Genomic DNA, 26,069 nt, shown 5'->3' on the forward strand with positions numbered 1-26,069 from the left:
AAAAAAGGATGTTCCCCCACCCCCAAGCCTGGGCTGGTGCTTTGCACGACGACCGTTGGCGGCCGCCCTCTCCCCGACTGGCCAGGCAGCTGGTGCAAAGAAGCGCGGCTCGGCCCCGGCCTTGCCGCTCGCCTCTCCCCGCCGCCCCGCCGGCTGGGCGCGCGGTCCTGCCCTTCCCGGCCGCCCGACCTCCCCGATCTCTTTTCGCGGCCTCCCGGAGGGCGGAAAACCCGGCGAGCAGAGTTCGTCCGGCGACGGTCCCCGCAGGCTCGCGGGTTGCTCGCGGCCAGTCGGACCCTTGCGCCGCCGGCGGGCGGCGACTCCTGGCAAGGGCGTGGAGGGCGGCAGGGCCCCTGGCCTCGCGCTGCGAGGACGCCCAGATGGCCCTGAGAGGGAGGGGCGGCCCGAGCGGCGGCGGCCGGAGCTCCGCCCCAGGCCTCGTATAAGGGCCGGCCTGAGCCGGGCCCGCGGCGGCGGCGGCGGCGGCGGCGGCAGCACAAACAGGGCACCCGACGCAGCTCGGCCGGCCTGTTGAGCCTTCCCACCCGCTTCCATAAGGCTTTGCCTTTCCAACTTCAGCTACAGTGTTGGCTAAGTTTGGAAGGAAGACCCAAAGAAGACCCCCGGGCCGTTTTCCTTTTGTTTTTTTGTGTTTTTTTGGTATAGTTGTCGTCGGAGGCTTTTTGCACAGAGCTGTTGTGTTTTCAACGGTGCTCTCTTCAGTTCCTTGCACTCCTCTTAACAAGCACCTCAGCAGGAGCGGCAGCCGTAGCAGCAGAAGAGCAAGCGGGGGGCGCCTGGTGTCATGACCAGGGCAAGAGAGCAAAACCGCCTGGGAAGATGCTGTGGTGAGTGGACCGAACGCATGTGGTAGAAACAGGTTGCGCAGTGGAGACCGGCACCTACACGCAGGTTTTGGAGGAATGTGGCTCAGCTGTTAACCAGTGTGATTAGTAGCTCGTTCGACTCATATTTTGTTGGGGGTTAAGGAAGAAAGGCATTTCAAGGTATGGGGAAAGGGGCGTGCACACAGGCAAGGATGGAGAAGTAGACTGGGTAGTTTGGATTATCTTGTCAAAAATAAAATGGAGTTAAAGAATGTTGAAACAAGAGCTTTTTTCACTGTATGTGAAGTTATGCAGTTATTGACCAAGAGGTCGTGCTGAATTTTTCATCGACCCATCAATTTCTAGGTGACTTGATGAAATGTATATGGTTTGCCCCACAAAGTAGTTTTTAATAATTATGTTTAATAAGGACAAATGAGTAAGCATTCCAATCTCAGCTCACTCAAGTGACTAAATACGCTTTTTATCTGCCTACTGTGTGTCTTTGCAGGATCCTTAGCAAACTACCTGACCTCTGCAAAATTCCTTCTCTACCTTGGTCATTCTCTATCTACATGGGTAAGTGAAAATCTACAGTAATTCTTACAACATGCTTGCACAATTTCTTGTTGCCTCTCATTTGGGCCAGTTGTATTAAGCCATCTTGCAGTTTTGTCATGCAGCTAAAGAAATAAATCAACCAAACATACATGCTCTAACAAAAAAGTTATTTTCACCAAAGATATTTTCCCATAGGTGTTAGTAAATGCTATTAATTATTGAGCTATCATACTTTATGTAGACTGGCAGCTATCCAAAAACAGGATTAACAAGGATAGGACTATTTGCATTGTTTGTAAATTGTATTTTGCATTACAAGGGTTAATAAATGGTAATATCTGCTACTAAGAATGGATGGATGTCTCACGGACCTTCTATTTTTTCACATTTTAAGATATTTCTCTGTTTTCTTCTTTTGTTAAAATTATAAGCTCCAGCCTACTGCACTATGAAAATACAGTAGAATAGTGGAGTGACTGAGTTAGGCTAAAAATAGCATTCTAAGGTTAATTTAAATATAATTGACCCCAAGAACAAATATCTGAGTGGTGTAAATTCTGGTCTTTTAAAATGTTATCTGTAGCTAGATATGTGTGGAGCATCTCAGTCTATCTTAAAAACCATCATCCAACGAAAATCAGCAACTGACTCATAAGTCTCCCTCTGACTTCTTCCATGGTCTTGGAAGAGTCCCAGTGTTTCTGTGGGCCTGAATTCCTCCATCAACACTCCTCAACCCAAAAGAATAATCCCCAAGGGATGCTAGATGTGTATTTAATTAATGATGATTAGAATCTTTTAAATTAAACAATTGGTCTTACTGTTTAAAAGCAATAAACCTGTGTAAATTCTATTCATGCCTCATGTATGATATTTAATTTGAAAGAACCGTAAGTAAGGGGAAAGAATTTTGAGAGTAAATTTTGTGAATGCTATTTTCTTTTTAAACTGGAAACTTCTTTTGGATCGTTCTTAAGACATGAATGCAAACTATTGTATGAGGAAGTCTGTACCCATGCCCTTGGGAAATTATTAAGCTAAGTTATCAGCTCTTTAAGAAATAGCAGTTCAAAGATGGCTTTTTTAGAAAGGCCAGCTTCTTTCTCCCCAGAGGCTTAGACAGGGATGACTCTGAAAATACATGTAAACAAGGTGGACGTGGCGTGAGTTTCATTTCCAATAACTGATGATTCTGAATAGAAATTGAGTGAAACTACCCTTAATTAATTTAAATCCAATTAAATTGTTCTTCCAATTTAATTCAGTAAGTATTAAGTATTTTAAAAACCCCAGTAAGTGATGGAGATAGTATCTGAAATTCTCACCTTGTGGTCTGGACCTATCTCTTAGGGGAAGAAGGTGCCTAACTTCCAAACACTGATTAAGTTTAAGGTTTACGCGACCTTTCGTTATTAGATTGGCAGGTCAGATTTGCCAAAGGAGTGGAACTGTGGTTGTTCCCGGAGGATCTTTTTTGTCATGAATGGAAAACACAAGAAAAGTGACAGATGCTTACTCCAGTCTTACAGTAAATTGAGCAAAAGGAGTTCTTGTGGGAAACTTGGATTAAAACAAAACAAAACAAAACAGCAATTGTAGTCGTGTAAGTTGTAGTGGATTTTCACTTATTGTAGAGGAGTGTAAAAGAGGAATGCTCTCTAATTCAATTTTTGAGTTTTGTCTCCTGTTTGACACTTTGCCTGATTTTATTACAACAAAAGATGTCTGCTTATTTATTATATATGTATATACATTCATATGCATGCCTCTCTATGCATTACCCTACTGACTCTGCCGAGTCATGGTTTCCTATACACTTGAGTATAGAGGTGTTAGGGTAGAAGGTTATATTGCATTAGGTTTGTGTGAGGTTGAATACTTTTTATTTCTGACTTCATTTCTTTCTGCCAGTGGATCAATATATTTTACTCTATACTACTGGAATACAAAGTATGGTAAGAAGTGGATCCTGTCATCAAGGAGCTTATCATATAATTCAGGTTGGGCTTTAAAAAAATATATCTAATTACAAAAGAATAACTAACAGTGTAAGGCAGTGAAAAAGGGTGGCCAGTGCTGATATCTTCTGCATTATGCTACGGACTGTCTCCATTTATATGCCGTATGTCTGCATGGTGCCCGATCTTACTTCCTTGGGTTTCTCTCATAGGTCTTTAACTACTTCATGCAAAATGCCACCTTCCTGCCCCACCCTACTGCATTTTTCCTCATAGCATTTATACCACCTGACCTATTCTAGATTCGTTTTTGGTCTCTGTTCACTGGGATGCAAGCAGCATGAAAGCATGAATCTTGATTTTTGCGCACTGCTGAATCTCTAGTGCCTGCAGTATTGCTGAGTACATAGTAGCCTCTCAAAAAGTATTCAGTGCATTAATGACTGTGATCATTCATTCCCAGACATTCATTTGGCCTTTGGCTCTCAGTGCACTGGAGGTAGATGAACATGTAAACAAATCTTCAAAGTATGATGAGAGCTTGTGGGTGGGCAGGAAATGGATGTTAGGAAGGAACGGCTGGGTGGGCCTGAGATTGCACTTAGTCAACCTTTACAGAGAGTTTACCTGATTCTTGGGCTTTGTGAGTGTAGAGTCTGTTACTTCCTAAAGCCTAAACCCTTTGGAAATTGGGGCAAGTGGAGCAGTTTTTGTTTGTTTGTTTTTTAATTAATTTATTTTATTTTTGGCTGCACTGGGTCTTTGTTGCTGTGCACGGGCTTTCTCTAGTTGCGGCGAGGGGGGGCTACTCTTTGTAGCGATGCTCAGGCTTCTCATTGCAGTGGCTTCTCTTGTTGCAGAACACAGGCTCTAGGTGCGCAGGCTTCAGTAGTTGTGGCACGTGGACTCAGTAGTAGTGGCTTGTGGGAACACAGGCTTAGTTGCTCTGTGGCATGTGGGATCTTCCCGGACCAGGGCTCAAACCTCTGTCCCCTGCATTGGCAGTTGGATTCTTAACCACTGAGCCACCAGGGAAGTCCCAAGTGGAGCAGTTTTATTCCTGTCCATCAAGGAGGAGGCATGCCATACAGGCATAAGCAAGAGAGAAAACTTTCATTTCGTAGCACTTATTTCAAGTCCTGCTTTAAAGCGAAAAAATAAAACAACAAAGAAAGAAAGAAGCACCTACTGTATAGCACAGGGAACTATATTCAATATCCTGTGATAAACCATAATGGAAAAGAATATGGAAAAGAGCACATAACTGAATCACTTTGCTGTAAACCAGAAACTAACACAACATTGTAAATCAACTATACTTCAATAAAAATAAATTTTTTTCAAAAAGGAAGAAGCAATAGTAGTGGGATAATATTTCTTATTCTTTATGTTAAGAAAGAGGAAATTCGCTCATGGAGGCAACCTATCATTTGAGGCATTCATATGTTTTTGTCTTTTCAGAGGAATAGAGATTAGGATAAAGTACCTCCCCTCACCTCATGCCATTTTATTCTAATCAAATCTAAATTTGTTTCTCATGTTAAAGATTAAGAAAATAGCTTAATTTGTTATTCTTACTGACTTTTTTTTTTTTTTTTTGCGGTACGCGGGCCTCTCACTGTTGTGGCCTCTTCCGTTGCGGAGCACAGGCTCTGGACGCGCAGGCTCAGCGGCCATGGCTCACGGGCCCAGCCGCTCCGCGGCATGTGGCATCTTCCCGGACCGGGGCGCGAACCCTTGTCCCCTGCATCGGCAGGCGGACTGTCAACCACTGTGCCACCAGGGAAGCCCCAATTCTTATTGACATTTTTATCTTAATGTGTAAACTTGTCTTTTTATTGGTTACAAATTGTATGTGTATATATATTTTTAGTCATTTAGTACAAGGGTATTTGAAATGGAATTCCAATGTAAATGGAAAAGATTTCTATTTTCAAAGCAAACTTTAAAAAGCTGTCCCAGAAATATGAAGTATGGTACTGATTAAGCGTCAGACTTCTTGAACATTCATGGAGCAAATCTAATGTAGCAGAACAATATAGTTCATAAATAAGTCTCATTCTGTACTCATTTACAGCCGGGATCCACTGCATATCCACTCTTTTGTTGATTCCACAGTTATTTGTTGTGTTTCTACTCTGGGCTGTGCACCGTGCTGAGGGTTGAGAGTGCAGAAGGTTCTAGAGCTCACATTCCAGACCATCGAGTGAGAATCAGTCTTTCAAGTATGGTATTTCCACTGGCTTCCAGTGTCTGTTTTAACGTTTACTTGGCCATGTTCACCCTCTCCCTCAAGGCCCTAATCTTATGTTAATTTTAAATTGTGGTTCTAAACAATGTTCATAATCCTCTACACCAAAGTTTCTGTACCTTGGCACTATTGACATCTTGGGTTGGATAATTTTTTTGTTGTGGGGGACTGTAGATACCAGTAGCAAATCTATCCTCGCAGATGGGACAACCCAAAATAGCGCCAGACATTGCTTAGTGATCCCTAGAGGGTAAAATCACCCCCCACTTGAGAAATACTGGTGTACATGAAGTTTATTGTAAATGATTGCTACAGAATATGCACATCAGTTTAACTTTGGATGCATAAGATTGTTGTCTTGCCTTTATTAAATGCTTAAAAGCATTTGCCATACTAGGATAATACTTTGCTCCTTACGCATTAAATTTGTCAGGAGGATGTTAAGAGACGTTGGAAGGAACTAGGAGTGTAGTACTTCTTCCAATCCATAAGGAGCCTAGCCTGGGAATTCAGTTTCCTGTAGTGATTTCTTAGGGATAGGTTATGATAGAACATTGTTGTCCTGTTTTAGGTTAACCTAACAAGTCAGGAATGGAGCCTAAAAGCTCATAACAAGGTCCATTATAGATTTCTTACACATTAATTTGCCTGACTCATTTAAAAGCTTCTGTTATTCCACATTTTGCAGCAATGAATTCCAAAATTCCCTGTATACTCTGGAGTGAAGAAATAGTTTTTTTCCCCTTTCAAAACTCGTCTGTGTTGAAAATAACTACTGCGTCGAAAATAACTAAATAACTACTTATGTATTGATTTCTAACATCTTCATTCATATGGTGCCAGAATTTGCGCATATTAACTTCATCTTTCTGATTGTTCTGCTGTTTTATGACTTTGAAATTTATTTATGAAAATAGAACATAGATTTTAGAATGTTAGAGATAAAAGAAACTTGAGAGGTCATATAGTCCATTCTTACCATTTTACAAATTGGGAAACTGGCTCTTTCTTGACATTCAAGGCATAACTGATATTTGTAAACTATACTTGTTTCATTCTGGTTCAATAGCAAACTCCTTTATGCCTTTCAAATCAGGATAGGTAAATCCCAGGCCTGGCTAGAAACCTGATACAAAAAGGAACAGGTTTTATCTCAAAAAAACCTCCTTGGGCTTGGAAACTGTATTTTTTTCTAGAATGATAGGGAGTACGTTTGTTTCATTAACATCATGCTTTTTTCGAGTTTACTTAGTATCTGGGCAAGAATATTTTCCATTGTGCCAGGACAAACAGTTTTAACACCTGACTACGTTCAATCCATAGAGGAATTGTTGACTTTGAGAATCTCATAATGTAGCCGGAAAGTGCCCTTTTGTTAAGGAAGCAACTTCTTGAGTATAATTGACTAGCAATGTACAACGTTTTATCAGAACCTTTTATCTTCTCTTATTCAAGGGGGATCGGATGTGGCACTTTGCAGTGTCTGTGTTTCTGGTAGAGCTCTATGGAAACAGCCTTCTCTTGACTGCAGTCTACGGGCTGGTGGTGGCAGGGTCTGTTCTGGTCCTAGGAGCCATCATTGGTGATTGGGTGGATAAGAATGCCAGACTTAAAGGTGAGTGGTGTTATAAAAGCCTTTGTGTTTGTGGGACTAGTGCCTGAGCTAGAGAGAAACCTCTGTGACTAACCCACTTTGCGTCTGCAGCCGCCACCTGAGTGATGGGGTGCTCAGTGGCAGCGCCTCTGCATGGAGGGTCCTGGGGCTCCTGCCCAAAGTTGGGATGCCAGGATACTGAGTTTATAGATTTTGTGGGGTATCTTTTTTGGCTGTTCGTAAATTACAAATGTTAATGATTAACACTGTGGCACTTTTCTGCGAACCATGTTAAACATTAAGAGTTTACCTAACTCTGGCATCCTTTAACCATGACTTGCACTGGAGTTCGTTTAATGTGACGTTCCTGGGACAGCTTTAACATCTATCCTCTGGGTTACTGTGTTTTATATAGGCAGGTATGTAGGGGAAGTGAAAACAATGGATTCAGAAAAGAATACCTGAGTCTGGATCACAGAGAGCTGAAGTATACATTTTTGAAGAAAAAAGAAGAAGTGATAATATATTAACATTTATTCTAGAGCATTAATACTGAAATCATTAAGTATTGTATAGGAAAGAGAGAAAGTGAATGAACAGTTTAATTATTCAGAATATAAGGGCAATTTGGATAATAATTCAGGGCAAAATTTTCCTTAGTTCCTCAGTTGATAATGCTAAGACCTGGCCATGTCTATCCTAGACACTGGGGAAAGACTGAGGTGTCTGTTTCTTTCAGTGCAGGATAACTGCCCCCGGATAGAGAGCAACTGGATTATCAAATTCCAGGACTTGATGCTATTAGTAAAATGGCCAAGATGGACATTTTTCTATTTTGAGAATCGATAGACCAAAACACATATAGAAAAAGGTTTTGTATCCTGGAAAAACAATTTCTACTTCTTTACATCATTATACATAGGAACGTGGGAATGTTATACATAGAGACTTTTAACCTTATGACTGTTGAGCACTGAAATTGTAGTTTAGGATAGAACGTTGAGTTGGATGAAGAAGAGTGTGGTGGGATAGCAATCTTGCACTTATCCTATGTAATCAACTCATCTGACAACCTCCATGAAAATCTTCTTTGATGTCTCTAGGCTGAGTTAACCACAGACACTTTTTTTTCCTGCACTCCCATGAAGCTTTGTTAATACCTCTGCTATTGCACTTATGCTCTTATAATTATCCTTTCACATGTCTACCTTTCCTCTGGTCTGTGGGGTCCTGAAAGCCAAGAACCTCACTCAGTTGATATTTAATAGCCTTGTGCAATGAATGAATGAGTTATATGTTGGGATTTTATTTCAAATTAATTTCAGAAAGCAGTTTGTTTTGTCTCAAGGCTTTGATATAATGTTCCAAGCCAGAATGAGCTTTACTGTCCTTAAAGGCAAGAGCTGTAATTATACCTTACATATACAACCCTCTGTATTTTTCAAAGTGCTTTCAAAGTATTTTATTTGAGCATCAAAATGACCCCGTAAAGTAAGGAAGGCAGGTATGTATTATATCCTCGCCTTATAGACACAGGCATAAGAGATATTAAGTATTCTTCCCTAGATCATCTTCCCTCGTGAGTGGCAGAGAAAAGACTACAAGGTGTCCTTACCTGGTATCCTAACCTATCCTTACGCCAGCCCTTTATCTACATGGGTTCCTCAGTCTCAGGAAGTTGGCATTTTCTGTGAGAAAAGGTGTAGTTTAGAATTTCATAACAATGCAAATAACTTTAGTAAAAGGAACACACTGCTGCTTTATTCTTGGCAATTTTTTTATATGTCCTTCCTATTTATCCATACGATCTTACCAAGTTCAGCCTGCCTTCTAGGAGGTTATGGATTCCATGACCTCTTACTTAACCTCCTCCATAACCTCCTACATGTTCTTATTTTTGCCTAAGCTACAAAGCCCTGAAAGGTGGATCTTGTTTATGTAGTTAATATAGTTCTGTTTATGACAGTAAACTTTAAAGTGAATAAACTGTGAAAATGAAAATGTGGTCATTATGAATGGCTTCAACTAACAGGAAAAATGAGGGGTAGTTCTTTATTCTGTCTGCAAGTTTTACTGGTCTGATGTGGTATGCTGGGCCCTACTGGAAATAGTTGAGGCAGAATTTACTTCAGGAATATTTTTATTTCTTATAGTAATTTGCATATGTATTAATACAGTAGAACAGTGATGTATGGATAAAAACATCTCCTTTGAGATGTTTTGGTGTATGAACTTTGTTTCTCTCTCTGTATAGTGGCCCAGACTTCACTGGTGATCCAGAATGTTTCGGTCATCCTGTGTGGAATCATCCTGATGATGGTTTTCTTACATAAAAAAGACCTTCTGACCATGTACCATGGATGGGTTCTTGTAAGTTCTCAACAAGATTCTTGATAGTAGAAAATTGAATGTCTGTTAGTGGTAAAAGATGAAAACTCTTTGAGGGAGTGTCTTCTCACAAATAGGGCCTGTTAATTTTTTTTTTTAGTAACTGTATATTTACAAATTTAAAGATACCAGAAATAAATGGAAGTCAGAGAAAAAAACAGCATGGAAATTAGAACATGTTCAGAATGGAAAGATAATTTTTAAAATTTAAACATAGCGTGTCAAAACCAGTAGGATACTTTTTTTTTGTAATATTTGAAGATAATTTTATTAGTAGTATTACTAAAGAACAGTGATATTTTCAGTCTGTAGTCAAAGTATTTCCTTCCGCTTTGTTGAATGATTATTGTGTGTAAGTTGTATTAGATGCATTTGAATGATAGAAAAATGATTCAAGTGTGGATCCTGTAGGGAGATTAGATGTGACACATAATAACTATGATACATGGTAGCATGATTAAGTGCCTTCGAGAAAAATGGAGTTCTGGGTTGGCCATTTAGGTGGGCCTTGAAAATAGGATGTTATTCTCCCAAGATTTCATTATGAAATATTTCAAACATTCAGCAAAGTTAGAAGAATTCTCCACTGAACACCCATATACGTACCACTTAGTTTCTACTTCTGCCATTTTATTATACTTGCTTTATCATATATTTATCCATTGGCACATCCATCTTCCCATCAATCCCTCTTCGTTTTTAAAATTTATTTTTGGAATGATGGACTGGCATTCATAAAGGCATGAAAATAGGGGAAGCACAGTTTCTCTGAGTGATGGATGTATGCAACACACAGAGAAGGTTTGAAAAGTGTAGGAAGGAGAGTTTCTATTGTCAGACTGAACTTGGACTTTATATACATTATGAAAATAATATTGTGCTATAGACCAAGTTTTTCTATGAGAGTGTATGTTTGTTTTTGTAATATAAGAAATTATAAAAATAGTATTACATTTTTCATTTTTTAAATGCAATTTCTCAGAAACATGTTCATGTGTAAAATAGAGTATGGAATGCAGTGTAAAGACAATGTGCTGCATTTGATTGAAAACTGATATACAGAATTTGGTAATGCAGGGAACAGATTACATAATTGACTTAATGCAACTAGTAGACATTTATAAGATGTTTAGATTTTTGCTTGGTTTGTTCTTTTTTTTTTTTTTCTAACAGCAGGTTCTTATTAGTTATCCATTTTATACATATTAGTGTATACATGTCAATCCCAATCTCCCAATTCATCACACCACAACCACCAACCCCTGACGCCACCGCTTTCCCTCCTTGGTGTCCACGTTTGTTCTCTACATCTGTGTCTCAATTTCCGCCCTGCAAACCGGTTCATCTGTACCATTTTCTAGGTTCCACATATCTGTATTAATATATGATATTTGTTTTTCTCTTTCTGACTTACTTCACTCTGTATGACAGTCTCTAGATTCATCCATGTCTCTACAAATGACCCAATTTCATTCCTTTTTATGGCTAATATTCCATTGTATATATGTACCACATCTTCTTTATCCATTTATTTGTTGATGGGCATTTAAGTTGCTTCCATGACGTGGCTATTGTAAATAGTGCTGCAATGCACTATTTGATTTATGGTTTTCTCTGGGTATATGCCCAGTAGCGGGATTGCTGGGTCATATGGCAATTCTGTTTTTAGTTTTCTAAGGAACCTCCATACTGCTCTCCAAAGTGGCTGTATCAATTTACATTCCCACCAACAGTGCAAGAGGGTTCCCTTTTCTCCACACCCTCTCCAGCATTTGTTGTTTGTAGATTTTCTAATGATGCCCATTCTAACTGGTGTGAGGTGATACCTCATTGTATTTTTTTTTCTGTACGCGGGGCTCTCACTGTTGTGGCCTCTCCCATTGCGGAGCACAGGCTCCGGACGCACAGGCTCAGTGACCATGGCTCACAGGCCCAGCTGCTCCGCGGCAGTAGGATCTTCCTGGACCGGGGCACGACCCCGTGTCCCCTGCATTGGCAGGCGGACTCTCAACCACTGCGCCACCGGGGAAGCCCCTCATTGTAGTTTTGATTTGCATTTCTCTAATAATTAGTGATGTTGAGCAGCTTTTCATGTGTTTCTTGGCCATCTGTATGTCTTCTTTGGAGAAATGTCTTTTTAGGTGTTCTGCCCATTTTTGGATTGGGTTGTTTGTTTCTTTAATATTAAGCTGCATGAGCTGTTTATATATTTTGGAGATTAATCCTTTGTCCATTTGCAAATATTTTCTCCCACTCTGAGGGTTGTCTTTTTGTGTTGTTTGCAGTTTCCTTTGCTTTGCAAAAGCTTGTAAGTTTCATTAGGTCCCATTTGTTTATTTTTGTTTTTATTTCCATTACTCTGGGAGGTGGATCAAAAAAGATGTTGCTGTGATTTATGTAAAAGAGTGTTCTTCCTAAGTTTTCCTCTAAGAGTTTTATAGTGTCTGGTCTTACATTTAGGTCTCTAATGCATTTTGAGTTTATTTTTGTGTATGGTGTTAAGGAGTGTTCTAATTTCATTCTTTTACATGTAGCTGTCCAGTTTTCCCAGCACCACTTATTGAAGAGACTGTCTTTTCTTCATTGTATATCCTTGCCTCCTAGTCATAGATTAGTTGACCATAGGTACATGGGTTTATCTCTGGGCTTTCTATCTTGTTCCATTGATCTATATTTCTGTTTTTGTGCCAGTACCATATTGTCTTGATTACTGTAGCTTTGTAGTATAGTCTGAAGTCAGGGAATCCGATTCCTCCAGCTCCATTTTTTTCCCTCAAGACCACTTTGGCTATTTGGGGTCTTTTGTGTCTCCATACAAATTTTAAGATTTTTTTGTTCTAGTTCTGTAAAAAATGCCACTGGTAATTTGATAGGGATTGCATTGAATCTGTAGATTGCTTTGGGTAGTGTAGTCATTTTCACAGTATTGATTCTTCCAATCCAAGAACATGGAATATCTCTCCATCTGTTGGTATCATCTTTAATTTCTTTCATCAGTGTCTTATAGGTTTCTGCATACAGGTCTTTTGTGTCCCTAGGTAGGTTTATTCCTAGGTATTTTATTCTTTTTATTGCAATGGTAAATGGGAGTGTTTCCTTAATTTTCCTCTCAGATTTTTCATCATTAGTGTATAGGAATGCAAGAGATTTCTGCACATTAATTTTGTATCCTGCAACTTTACCAAATTCATTGATTAGCTCTAGAAGTTTTCTGTTAGCATCTTTAGGATTCTCTATGTATAGTATCATGTCATCTGCAAACAGTGACAGTTTTACTTCTTTTCCAATTTGTATTCCTTTTATTTCTTTTTCTTCTCTTATTGCCGTGACTAGGACTTTCAAAACTATGTTGAATAATAGTGGTGAGGGTGGACATCCTTGTCTTGTTCCTGTTCTTAGAGGAAATGCTTTCAGTTTTTCACCATTGAGATTCATGTTTGCTGTGGGTTTGTCGTATATGGCCTTTGTTATGTTGAGGTAGGTTCCCTCTATGCCCACTTTCTGGAGAGTTTTTATCATAAATGGGTGTTGAATTTTGTCAAAAGCTTTTTCTGCATCTATTGAGATGTTCATATGGTTTTTCTTCTTCAATTTGTTAATATGGTGTATCACATTGATTGATTTGCATATATTGAAGAATCCTTGCATCCCTGGGATAAATCCTACTTGATCATGGTGTATGATCCTTTTATTGTGTTGTTGGATTCTGTTTGTTAGTATTTTGTTGAGGAGTTTTGCATCTATATTCATCAGTGATATTGGTCTGTAATTTTCTTTTTTTGTAGTATCTTTGTCTGGTTTTGGTATCAGGGTGATGGTGGCCTCAGAGAATGAGTTTGGGAGTGTTCCTTCCTCGGCAATGTTTTGGAAGAGTTTGAGAAGGATAGGTGTTAGCTCGTCTCTAAATGTTTGATAGAATTCACCTGTGAAGCCATCTGGTCCTGGATTTTGTTTGTTAGAAGATTTTTATTCACAGTTTCAATTTCATTACTTGTGATTGGTCTGTTCATATTTTCTATTTCTTCCTGGTTCAGTCTTGGAAGTTTATACCTTTCTAAGAATTAGGGCCTGTTAATTTTTATCTCTGTGTCTATTTTAATATCCCCTACCATTTTTGTCTTGTTTTGTCTTTTGGCCCTTAACAGGCTTTCATTAAGTATTGTTTGAATTTAAATTTCATTCTATTGGTTGTTTTCGTGTTTGTTTTGTTTTATTTTTTTATTTATTTTTGGCTGCATTGGGTCTTCGTTGCTGTGTGCGGGCTTTCTCTAGTTGCGGAGAGCGGGGGCTACTCTTTGTTGTGGTGCGTGGGCTTCTCATTGCGGTGGCTTCTCTTGTTGTGGAGTACAGGCTCTAGAGCGCAGGCTCAGTAGTTGTGGCGCATGGGCTTAGTTGCTCTGCGGCATGTGGGATCTTTCCGGACTAGAGCTTGAACCCATGTCCCCTGCATTGGCAGGCAGTTTCTTAACCACTGAACCACCAGGGAAGCCCCTTCCTGTTTGTTTTTTAATGGCAGTTCTAAGAGTTTATTACATAAATCAGTTGCTAGTTTTAAGCTCAGTAGTATTGGGAAGCCCCTTTCTGTTTGTTTTTTAATGGCAGTTCTAAGAGTTTATTACATAAATCAGTTGCTAGTTTTAAGCTCAGTAGTATTAACCTGTAATTTTTTCACACCATTTAAGAAATGGTATATATATATGTATATAAATCAGTCATGATTGTGTTCTCCTAATAATAAGTGGTATTTCTGTTTGAGGACGTGGACTAGATAACTTCCCACATTCTGATTTCATGATAGCTTGATGGAAAAGAGGAGAGAGATGGGTGTAGTGGAAAGCAGTGAATTTGATGTTCCTATTTAATCTGCTTAGGTATATTTGGATTGATATTGTAGAGTTTCAAAGCGAGGTAGGACAAGAAATATTCTAGTCTATTGCCTTCATTTTGTTGATGAAAAAAGTAAGACAAAGTGATGATAGCTGATTGCCCATTGTCATGCAACTGGAAAGTGTCAGCACTCTGATTTAAATTCAAGTCTTCTCACTTCCCCGTCACTGTTTTTTCCAAAGGACATATTTGTGGGGAAAATTAAAAACCACCCCTATGTTAACACTTTATGATAACTATGTGACATAAATGTGCATATGACTATTAAAATTTTTTGTATTATGCGTACCACACATGATACAGATTAGAAAGACATTATGCCCTTTAACTTGACAACTGGTGTTTATTGTTTCATGTGTACAAAGTAGAATGATTTCTTATGATTTTATGAAATGAAATTAAAATAAAAATTTTATTATTATGTTACCAAAGACCATTTTAAACTATATTGTACAGTGAGGTAGGTACAGTATGGTAAAACTGACATTTTAATAATTTTTTCCTGTAATTCCTTAGACTTCATGCTATATCCTGATCATCACTATTGCAAATATTGCAAACCTGGCCAGTACTGCTACTGCAATCACAATCCAAAGGGATTGGATTGTTGTTGTTGCAGGAAACGACAGAAGCAAACTAGCAGGTAATTTGCTTTTCTCTTTCTACCAAATGGGTTTTATCAGGATTCACTTTAAATCAGTGGTAGTAAATGAAGCTTAAGCCTTTTTCTCCGAGTACTTTTTAAGAATAATAAATTGAAGTCATAGTCTTTTTCTTACAACATTATCTGTCTCAGTGCAAAGATTTACCTCACTGTTATGAAGCTAATTTATAGGATAGTGACCTTCTCTTTTATTCTATGCAAACCTGAAATAGAAGAACATTTCTTTTGAGCTCTTTCTTTGAAATTCTGTTAACTGTTTCTAAATGTTTTCTTAATACTTAGAACAGTGAAAATCTGACTTGTGATTTTAACAGTCATACTGTGGATATTATTACCCGTACTTACTGGTTATACTATGGATATTGTGTTTATCCAAACAAATGGAAACAACTTAATTCTAGGAGAGACTCTAGAAGTGAATTCCTTCAACTTTAAAGCCATAATTGGTAACTTTTATTACATTATGTGTGGTGTTATGTAACTGCTATTATGAATACTAAAGAAATACAGGATAGAACATGGGTTTTTAAAAAGCTTGCATCTTAGTTGTCCATTGGAAACATATACAAGAGGAGCAAAGAAAGTCTGAAGAGTGCTTACAAAGCAACACGTCAATTACCTCAAGATTACTTGGGCTCAGAATGACCTACCTCACTCGATATTCCCCACCTGCCCCCCAGTACAGCACCCAGACACAACTTGGATTGAAATTACACAGAGTAAAGGAGGAAGGCTACACCTATCTACCGATCAGGTCAGCTGAGTCAACTCTGCTGGTCATTGAGATAATGGGTATCACAAACACATTTCCCAACCATCCTGACTGACAAGGAAACCATTCCTGATGACTTCAGTGGCTTATCAGGACACAGAGGCAAGATTGAGTACGGGGGTCAGCAAGCAACTTTGTTTGACTAGACACGTGGTTTCAAAAAAAAAAAAAAATGGTAGAAAGGAGGTTGAGAGAAAGGGTACAAAATCTGTGGAAGGTCTAAATGAAGAAAATGAAGGATTTGCTTAAAAGTCATCACTTTGTGGTAGCAGTAATAATACTGCTCCAGATAGAAATACCACAGTGATTTTAGAGGATGGTGAGTGTGGAAGATGAATTTATTAACACATGTGAGTCTGGATTGCAGGAAATTCTCTCTGGAGCTAAAGTAGTGATTCTCACTGATTTTTCTTCCTGTGATCATTTACTAATAGGAAATAATTCCATCTCTCTTTTTTGTCACGTGGAATTAAAAGATAAGACTTTGTCCTTTTTTTTTTTTTTTGGTGTTTTTTCCCTGTTATTTACTTTCTCTTTTAGTGTGCAATTTTACAGATGTAATACATGTCCATGTTTTAAAATTCAAAGGGCACAAAAAAGGTATATTTTGAAAACAGATCATATATATATCTGTTGAAATGTATTTGGGGAAAAAAGTGGCTTTTAAGATGATTTTCTTTCTCACATAACTTTCTGGGATCTTTCTGACTACAAAGTGATATTCCAGAAAAATAACAAAAATATGACTGGCCATTTCTCAGCTGTCCTTTATTTGAGGAATTATTGCAGAGTGGAAAAATCCAGGCTAACCAGTCTATTTTCTAACCTTCTGGAGTTTCTCAAATTTAAGAAAGGAAGTAAGCTGCCTGTTGAACTCTTGTCCACTACGAATTAGCTTAGGAAGCGGTGCTGTTTCAAATCCAGCCCCTAGAACGGGTCAGTAGCCTAATGAAGGAAAACTTCCATGTTGTTTTTCCTCAGGTTTTGACCTCCATGTTTGTTTTAAAATTAATTAAAAACCATGCTTCAAAACAGGAAACAGAAACTTCTTCCATCCCGAGGGTCAGCAAGGCTCTAACCATGGGTTTTTGGTACCATTCCTGTTAGAATGCAGAGTTACAGAACAGAAAAAAAGGAGGAGGGTAAAGGAAAAGTAGAAGAGAAATTGTTGAGGTTGCCAGCAAAGACTGTTAGAAACCAAGCAGGAGACGGGGCAGGGTGTGCGTTGTGAGGTGTGTGTGGGGGGGGGGGGCGGGGGGGGTGATGGGGGAGGGGTGTGCCCATAAAGAGGGAAGGTTGTGAGCTGGATGCTAATTGCTCCCATTTCCTCATCCCAATGTTTCTTGATTTCAGAGTAGTTTTTAAAATTGGAAGTTGTATCACCGAGGGTAAAGAACAAGAGAAATTTTCCCTGGAAGGTTGAAAAGTTTTATAACTCCAGTGGCATCAGGTCAAAATATAGCTGTTACCATCTAATTTAGACAGCTCGAGGAAAGATGCTCGTTTCCCACATGAATACTGTTAATTAATCTGTTAACTAATTTGTCTAGGTACTTGATTTAGTGTTTTATTAAAACATTCTTTGGAGCCATGACCCTTAACCTGTCAAACCTTTCTGAAACTCATTTCCTTTGCCTGAGTTTTTATTCCATCTGTTGTTTTATTTTCTTCTTCATTTCCTTTGTTAATCACTTTTTATTAATAGCTTCTGAGGTTTTTCTTGTCCACCATTCTAATGAAACATCTACTGGTTGGCTTGATCAAGTACGACAGATAACTTTCTTGTTTGAACTCTATTGACTGAAAATTGATTTCATATTTGAGGTAGACAAACCTGCTAGCTACTATTTGCTCAGCAAATCTGTTTTTTATTATTATTCTATGAGATGTAATATACCTTTTATAATAGTAAGTAGTTACTGAATGTCATGCTCTGTGCCACAGCTGTAGCTGAAAACAGTTAAATTGGAATTAAATGAGCACAGATTTGTGTGTTTGCGTAAGAATAAATACAAACCTGCAAAAAGAATATGTTTACACATTCAGAGGACCATTTCTTCTCTAGGCTGTTAACAGTAAAATGATTGGGTCTTTTTCAAAATTATTATTTCATTCATTCTGCTTCAGAAAAATAAAATCTGTTTTCTGACACTACATTACATCTAAACATTATTAGCTTCCTGAGATAGAAATTTCTAAATTCTAAATAAAAGATAGAAATTTGTGGCATTAGGAAGCTTCATGAGCACTTGAAAATGGAGGTAGTGAAAGATTAACAAATCATTTTAACTAAATTTTGTTTTTGTTCTGGGGCCTTCAGATCCAAGAGTATATTTTCATTAGTACTTGATTTTTGGATTCAGATTATTGAGTTATTTGGATCAATTCTACACTTCCCTGTTAGGAACTTATTAGTAGGGGCAGATGGAAGTTAATGAGGCCATGGCAAAAAATGGCTGTGTGTAAGATCAATGAAAACCGCCTTTGCCTCTCAAGCGAAAGGTGAAATATGTCAAAGTTCTCCTGTTATCATATAAGCATTCTGCACACATAGGACTAATTGGAAGGCAGTTGAGGACCAGGAAGAACTAGAGAAAGAATAATGGCAGTTTTCTATTAATGTACTTATTAGTCACATACTGCTTTTCCCTTAAAGCACCCCACATGATTGATGAGGACTTGTCTCAATAATTTTCACTCTACTCCGTGAGATAGAGAATGAGAAAGTAGGTTATTTTCTTGACTTCCTCTCCTTTATTCATCTTGTCCTCTACTCTGACTCAGCTACATTCCCATGGTCATACCCTAGACCTTGGTATCACCACTAAACCCTCCCTTTTCATAATCTCAATCTCCAGCATCCAAGACTTGAACCTCCTGTCTTTCCAGCTCACTCCTCCTGGTACCCCAGCCATGCTCCAACCTGGTTGGCACCTACAAGCCATTAATTCCACGACCTTTTTACTGCTCATGACCTTTCTTGTCTCTCCTCCTTACCCAGCTTAAATTCCAAGGTCAGTTGTTCCACCCATTTGAATGCCTCCTAGTGTATACCCTCAGCTCACTTGGCCTCCTCTCCTTTTGTCACTTTCCCTTCGTAAGACCCTGCTTAAATCCAGCTCTCCACAGTAGCACATGGCTGGTAAAAAACATACAACTTTGCTGTCTCTTAAAGCTCATGACCATTGGGTTCAAGTTGGCCCTCTCATGCTGCCAGATGATCATACTATTTTCTTTGGTCCCTTCCTTCTCCCACTTTCCTAAAGCACTATTTCTCACTTTCTCCTTTCTCCTCATACACTTAGTACCTCCTCTCCCATCCTCACTTTCACTGATGACGTTGCTTTGTATTCTACTGAGAAAATGGAAAAATGAGGAGAGAACTTTCGTGTGCTCCCACCTTCACATCACTCTTCCTACTTGTACCTGAGACCGTTTACGTGACCTGCACTGTTGAATTGCTTGCGTTCCTAAGAACAGCTCTGCCACTTGTGCAGTAGATTCAGATTCCATCCCTTCTCATCTACTGTATCATTTGCATCAGCATATAAACATGCTATAACTTTTCTCATCTTAAAAATCCCTGTCTTTACCCCTCTGTCACCCCATTTCTTTGTCCTTCTTTTGAACAAAACTTAACAAAAAGAAATATCTTTGCTCACTCTTTCCAATTTCTTTCCTTGGTCAGGGCCTTGCTTTCCATAATGCCAGGGGGGCAACATTCACATTGTGAATCCAGGGGGTGCCACTCACTTAAAATATAATAGAAATGGTGTCCCCTGGAGTTGGCACCAATCTCTTAAACCAACTTCAATCAGGCATTTGCCCTTACTGCTCCACCAGAACTATTCTTTTTGAGGTCCTCAGTACCTTCCATGTGACCTATCTAGAGCTGATTGTCAGTGCTCCTTTTCGTTGACTTACCAGCGTCACTTACCAGTTGATTATTCCCCTCTCTTTGAAACACTCTTACCTCTTGGCTTCTAGGACACCCTGCTCTCCTGTTTTTTCTCCTCTTTTGCTGATTCCTCCTCATCTTCGTGACCTCTGAACATTGGCATGCCCAGGACTCAGTCCTCAGACCTTGTCTCTTCTCATCTACCCTCACTCCCCTGGTGATCTTATCCGGTGTCATTGCTTCAAAACTCAAGCTGCCGATGACTCCCAAATCTGGCACATGCTTCTTCCCTAGACCCCAGACCTGTATGACTAACTGTCTGCTTGACGGGGCCTCTAGAGATGTATCAGTATCTCTAGAACCAGATGCTTATTCTTTTGTCCAAAACCTGATTCTTCTGAAGTCTTGTCTTTCTCAGTAAGTGGAAACTCTGTCCTTCCAATAGTTGCTCAGGGTAAAAACTTTAATACTTCTCTTTCTGTCACATAGCATACCTAATCTGTTTTCAAGCTTCTTGATTCTGCTTTAAAGTACATCCAGTATCTACTTCTCCACTTCCATTGCTACTGTCCTGCTCCATGCCACGTCATCTCCTGCCTGTCTCCCTGCCTCTGTGCTTGTCTACACCCCCTCCACACACACTTACTTTACACTGTTTTCTCATCACAGCAGCCAAAATAAACCTTTAAAAATATGTCCCGTGATACCACCTCTCTGTACCTTAACTTCCAAAGGCTTCCTGAGTCATTCAGTGTAAAAACTGAAGTTTGAGTAACAGACTAAGACCTTACATGATTGGGCCAATCTTCTCTCCTCTCTGACCGCATCTCTTCCTATCCTCTCCCTTCCTCACTCTGCTCCAGCCCTACTGGCCTGCTCGCTGTTCCTCTGGGCAAACTCCTCCTGCCCCAGGACTTTTGCACTTCCCTTGGTCTGGAATCGTCTTTTCCCTGATATCCGGATGACTCACTCTTTTGCCTCCTGCTGCTTCACGCCTCTGCTGTGATACTCTCTTTTTTTCAGTGAGTTCTTCCCTGACCTTGCCATATATAAAACTGAAATTTCTCCCTTCCCCTGAGCACTCTCTATGCCCTTTTTTTCTGCTTTATTTTTCACTACAATATTTCATGAACATCTGACATGCTCTATATTTACATGCTTGTTGATTTATTATTTTTGTTTTCCCTTGGGAGTGTAAACTTCATGAAGACAGGGAAGGATATTCTTCATTTTTTGCTATGGTGCCGGAATGGTGCCTAGCTCATAATAGGCATTTAATAAATGCTTGTTGAAATAAATGAATGTAGAGTTACTATCGAATTCATTTCTTAAAAGCTGATGTCAGGCTCATTTATATAATCCCAAGGGAATCACCATTTTTGAGGCAAATTTAATATGATTTGATCCAAACAACAAATGATTTTCTAACAAAATGGTTTGCTTGCAGAATGCTTTTAGAAGTTTACATCTTAGGAGTCTATACTCTTAGTTTATGAGTTGTATTATGTAAGTGGGCAGTCTCTCTTTGATAGATTTGCACACTTATCTGCCTCTTTTGCCTGCCTTTGTAGATATGAATGCTACAATACGAAGGATTGACCAGTTAACCAACATCTTGGCCCCCATGGCTGTAGGCCAGATTATGACATTTGGCTCCCCAGTCATTGGCTGTGGTTTCATTTCGGGATGGAATTTGGTATCCATGTGTGTGGAGTACTTTCTGCTCTGGAAAGTTTATCAGAAAACCCCTGCTCTAGCTGTGAAAGCTGCTCCTAAAGAGGAAACTGAGTTGAAACAGCTGAATGTATACAAAGGTAAACTCAACAAAATGTTTAATCCCTTTATTCTTATTTTCAGACCTTAAACATTGGTTAAGGCCGAAATCATTTTGAATTTATATCACGTTTAGTTGCCACTGAAGGCCTGCATGAGGTTAAATATATCAATGTGGTAGTAAGTCAGAACCCAGGCTCTTGACGGTCCCAGGAGCAACTCTGGGTTGAACCTCAAGGAGTTGGAATGGGACCCCTGACCCCTTTCCTTAACAGGAACAGCAGACACAGAGGGGCAATTCATTGAGGGAGGGCTGGGCAAAATTGAGCCATAGGAATGGGAAGAACAGTGGGAGAAAGAGAACAAGAGAATTCCTAGGAGTCTATAAAGAAGGGAGTTAACACGCCATTTGTAAGACAGTGGAAGGGAGTGAGGATATGAGGTGGGCATTTTTCAAGAAGAGAAGAGGAAGTTGGTCTTCTGAACAAATGTAATCTTAAAATGGTCCCAGAAGATAAGATTCTGTGTTTCCCCAGACAATTATTATATGTTATCTGATCTGTTTTCCTGCTGTTTACTTTGGTGGGATTATAATTTCTGAGAGAGAGGGGAAGAGAGGAGGGGAGAAGTATCAATAGTATTTTGTTTCTTTAACATAAATACTTGGAGATTGTTCCTTGGCTGGAATTCTTAGATGAGTAAAAGAAAATACATTTTATATTGTAGTAGCCAAGGGTATCCAAGGGTGATACCCTCCACGGGTGAGGGAGAGGGGAGAAGAAAAAATACTAAGATAGTTGGCTTTTTCCCCCATGTCCCCTCCCTCAAAGAATAATGTCTTTTATTAACAGAAACTGAGCCAAAATCCCTGGAGGGAACTCATCTAATGGGTGAGAAAGACCCTGACATCCATGAACTTGAACATGAGCAAGAGCTAAGTTGTGCCTCCCAGATGGCTGAGCCCTTCCGCACCTTCCGAGATGGATGGGTCTCCTATTACAACCAGCCGGTGTTCCTGGCAGGCATGGGTCTTGCTTTCCTCTATATGACTGTCCTGGGCTTTGATTGCATCACTACAGGGTACGCCTACACTCAGGGGCTGAGCGGGTCCATCCTCAGTATTTTGATGGGAGCGTCAGCCGTAACTGGAATAATGGGAACTGTGGCTTTTACATGGCTACGTCACAGATATGGCCTGGTTCGGACTGGTCTGATCTCAGGATTTGCACAGCTTTCCTGTTTGATCTTGTGTGTGATCTCCGTGTTCATGCCTGGAAGCCCCTTGGACTTGTCTGTTTCTCCTTTTGAAGATATCCGTTCTAGGTTCATTCAAACAGAACCACTTTCAATTACACCTACAAAAATATCTGAAATCATCTCTACAACTGATATGCACATGTCAAACGGATCTGATCCTGCTAACATTGTCCCAGAGATGAGTCCTAAATCTGTGCCTATAATCTCTGTCAGTCTGCTGTTCGCAGGCGTCATTGCTGCTAGAATCGGTAAGAAATCTCTTTTTGTATATTAATGAACTAAAGTGTCTTTTTGCAGTGTGGTTTCAGATAATTCAACAGTAAGTGGTCTAAAATATTCCCTGAATGTTAATTTAAGCAAGATCCACTATTTATCCTTATGTATAATCCAGTCACTTATTATGAAATTTTTATTTTATAGTTAAAAAAATCTATATTTGTGTGTGTGTATACCTTCTTAAAACATGGTTAGGCCTTGAAAATTTTTACTAAATGGATATCTTACTCTTTTAATGTAGTTTACTTAATTTTTCAAAAGATATTATCAATAATAATTATACTTTTAGTAATTTAGAGTCTTTATGTTGCTATAACTTTACCAAAAGGACTGTAATTTAACAAATATGTCAATGGGACAAGGTAAAAAAAAAGGGGTTGGGGTTTAAATTAAAAAAAAAATAAGACAGTAGTTAGGGAAAAAGAAATCCTTCAAAGGTCTTCTCTAGCTGACATTTGTTTATTGTGTACTTTGCCAAACAAATGGATTTTACAGCTCTGGAAGGAAACATAATGTAAAGACCTCTTACAAAGTAAAATTTAAGGAATCATTAATAGAGTACTGATGAATTATCTCTGCCTGAAATCGTTCTTGAAATGAAACCATATTTATCCTGTGATACAAAGCAGTTCATTAATTTATCAAAGACATTAATATTTAAGCAAGACAGCTTTATTGTAGGGGCTTTAGAACCCAAACAGTAAATGTATTAATGGTTTAAAGTTTCCTTACACTTCAACGATAACAATATATTAGGTCTACTCATTTTAAACTTTAAAAATACTAGTAATTTTAATAGGATTTATTATGTCTCTGATTTCAGAGTTTTGCTTTCACAGTATGAATAATCACAGAAAAACAGAATTAAGAAGTTTGTATTTTAGACGTATTTTTGTCTTGTGGCTGTAAAAACAATTTCTTGAAACAATTTAACTCAGTGTTTATTAATGAAAAATAATTCTCTAAGGCTAGGCTATGATAAATATACATATGGTGACTTGAAGGTAATAGGGTTAAGTATGTATTTTAAACATGTCAACAGATTTTTAATCTGTAAATCTGAAATGTACAGCTATAAGTTAAAATTAAGTCTCTAAAAACTATCTTTTATTATAGGTCTTTGGTCCTTTGATTTAACTGTGACACAGTTGCTGCAAGAAAATGTAGTCGAATCTGAGAGAGGCATTATAAATGGTGTACAGAACTCCATGAACTATCTTCTTGATCTTCTGCATTTCATCATGGTCATCCTGGCTCCAAATCCTGAAGCTTTTGGCTTGCTCGTATTGATTTCAGTCTCTTTTGTGGCAATGGGCCACATCATGTATTTCCGATTTGCCCAGAAATCTCTGGGCTCCCAACTTTTTGTCTGTGGTCATAGTGATAAAGAAGTTACAGATGCAAATCAAACTAATACATCGGATGTGTAAGACAGTTTAACTGTTGCTATCCCTGTTACTAGGTTATGTAGAGCACATGTGCCTATTTTGTACTTCAGAATTCCAATAAATGGCTCGGTGTCTCTCTCTGGTTTTACCACAGCTATACCTCGAGGGCTAAAAGCTAGTTAGGAAACTTGAGCCAGCAGAAATGAGCTGGTTAATTTCCCTTATATTTAAGGGTGGAAAAAAAATAGAGAAAGGAAAACTCAGTTTAAATATGGAGACTAAAATAGTAACACTGATTTTCCCTATTTCTCATGAGTAAGTAAAATTTTATATAAAAGAGTGATTAGTCATGTGAATTAAGTTATTCTTTGGCAGATTTTTATTATCTGTACTAGAATTCAGGTATGTCAGTTTTCCCTAACACTCTTGTTCAAGTCTAGCTAATTTACTTTTTAAAAAAATCTTATTCTCAGTTATATTATAAAAACAAATTCTCTTCCAAGTTTGAAGATTAAAATTTGATAACCAGTATTATCCTTATTGATCCGATTGATGTTAAGGGATTTACCTCTATGTGGAAAAATGAAATACTTAACTAGAATTCTCTAATAGGGTTTATGGTTTAACTTTAGAGACCACCTTTGTATTTTTCTTATCAGCTAGGGCAAAATATTGTATTAAGCATATGTAACACTTCATAAAATGGCTATTGTGTAAGCTGAAGATAGAAGCAAAGCTTTAGAGTAGATTTATAACACAGTGAATGCATGAGGACTTCAAACATGCCAGTGGTTCGGCCATAGAAACTAGAAGTTAAAAGTCACACGAAGGGCAAGTTCTGGATTTAACTCACGTTGCTATCCTTAATGATCTCTGTCGTGGAATATGAGGGTATTAGCCTTCAGCCTGGCAAGTTAAATGTAGAAAGCAAGCCCAAACTTGGAAAGGTTTTGTTTTATAAATCATTTGATTTAGTTTTAACATGCTTGGTAGAGCATTTTTACTTTTACTCTTTTGTACCCAGGAGTTATTTTTACCTAGTTGTAGAGCAAGACTGTTCATAAATGTATCCCTTTCAAACATCTTTGAGAAAAATGGAGGAAAAAAAAACCCTTTTGTATATATATTTTACAAGTAAAAACTGTTTTACAAGTCATTTTGCAACATGCCAGTACCAGTGGGGTACTTTGCCTTAACTGTTCATGCACTTTCATGGAGACTGCAATATGTTGCTCTGAGCACTTTCTTTATCCTTGAGGTTTAATCTTTTTCTCCTTTCTATAGTATGACATAATGATTTGCTATGTTGTAAAATCTTTGTAAAATATTTCTGTATAAAAACATTTTAAAAAATCTTGATTTCTTTTTCCTTAATTGCATTCCCCATTTGTTTAATATGGCTTTTGTTACAGAGCATCTGTTTTGGGTAACATCTGTTTCTCTCTAAAGGCCTACGGTTTCATAATAATTCACAGTTTTAGATTTGTCTCCCTGCTTATATGTCTAGTTTATGGTGGCTTGGATAAAAGTATAGTAAACACGAGGCCCAGGACTCATTCTTTGACTTTGAAGAGG

At 38.6% G+C, this 26,069-nt stretch overlaps 1 protein-coding gene across 1 annotated transcript; it reads left to right on the forward strand.

Annotated features, from left to right (window-relative positions):
• Nucleotides 1–442: 442 nt before the first annotated feature.
• On the forward strand, nt 443–26,040 carry SLC40A1 (solute carrier family 40 member 1). The gene is made up of 8 exons (XM_060016450.1): nt 443–848; nt 1,339–1,406; nt 7,053–7,212; nt 9,446–9,561; nt 14,983–15,109; nt 21,372–21,614; nt 22,425–23,078; nt 24,223–26,040. Exons 1-8 carry the CDS (start codon nt 806–808, stop codon nt 24,534–24,536), a joined length of 1,725 nt encoding a protein of 574 aa, XP_059872433.1. The 5' UTR covers nt 443–805; the 3' UTR covers nt 24,537–26,040.
• The last annotated feature ends 29 nt before the right edge of the window (nt 26,041–26,069 follow it).

The sequence above is a fragment of the Delphinus delphis genome, chromosome 7 (genome assembly GCF_949987515.2).
Source record: "Delphinus delphis chromosome 7, mDelDel1.2, whole genome shotgun sequence".
Taxonomy (NCBI): Eukaryota; Metazoa; Chordata; class Mammalia; order Artiodactyla; family Delphinidae; genus Delphinus; species Delphinus delphis.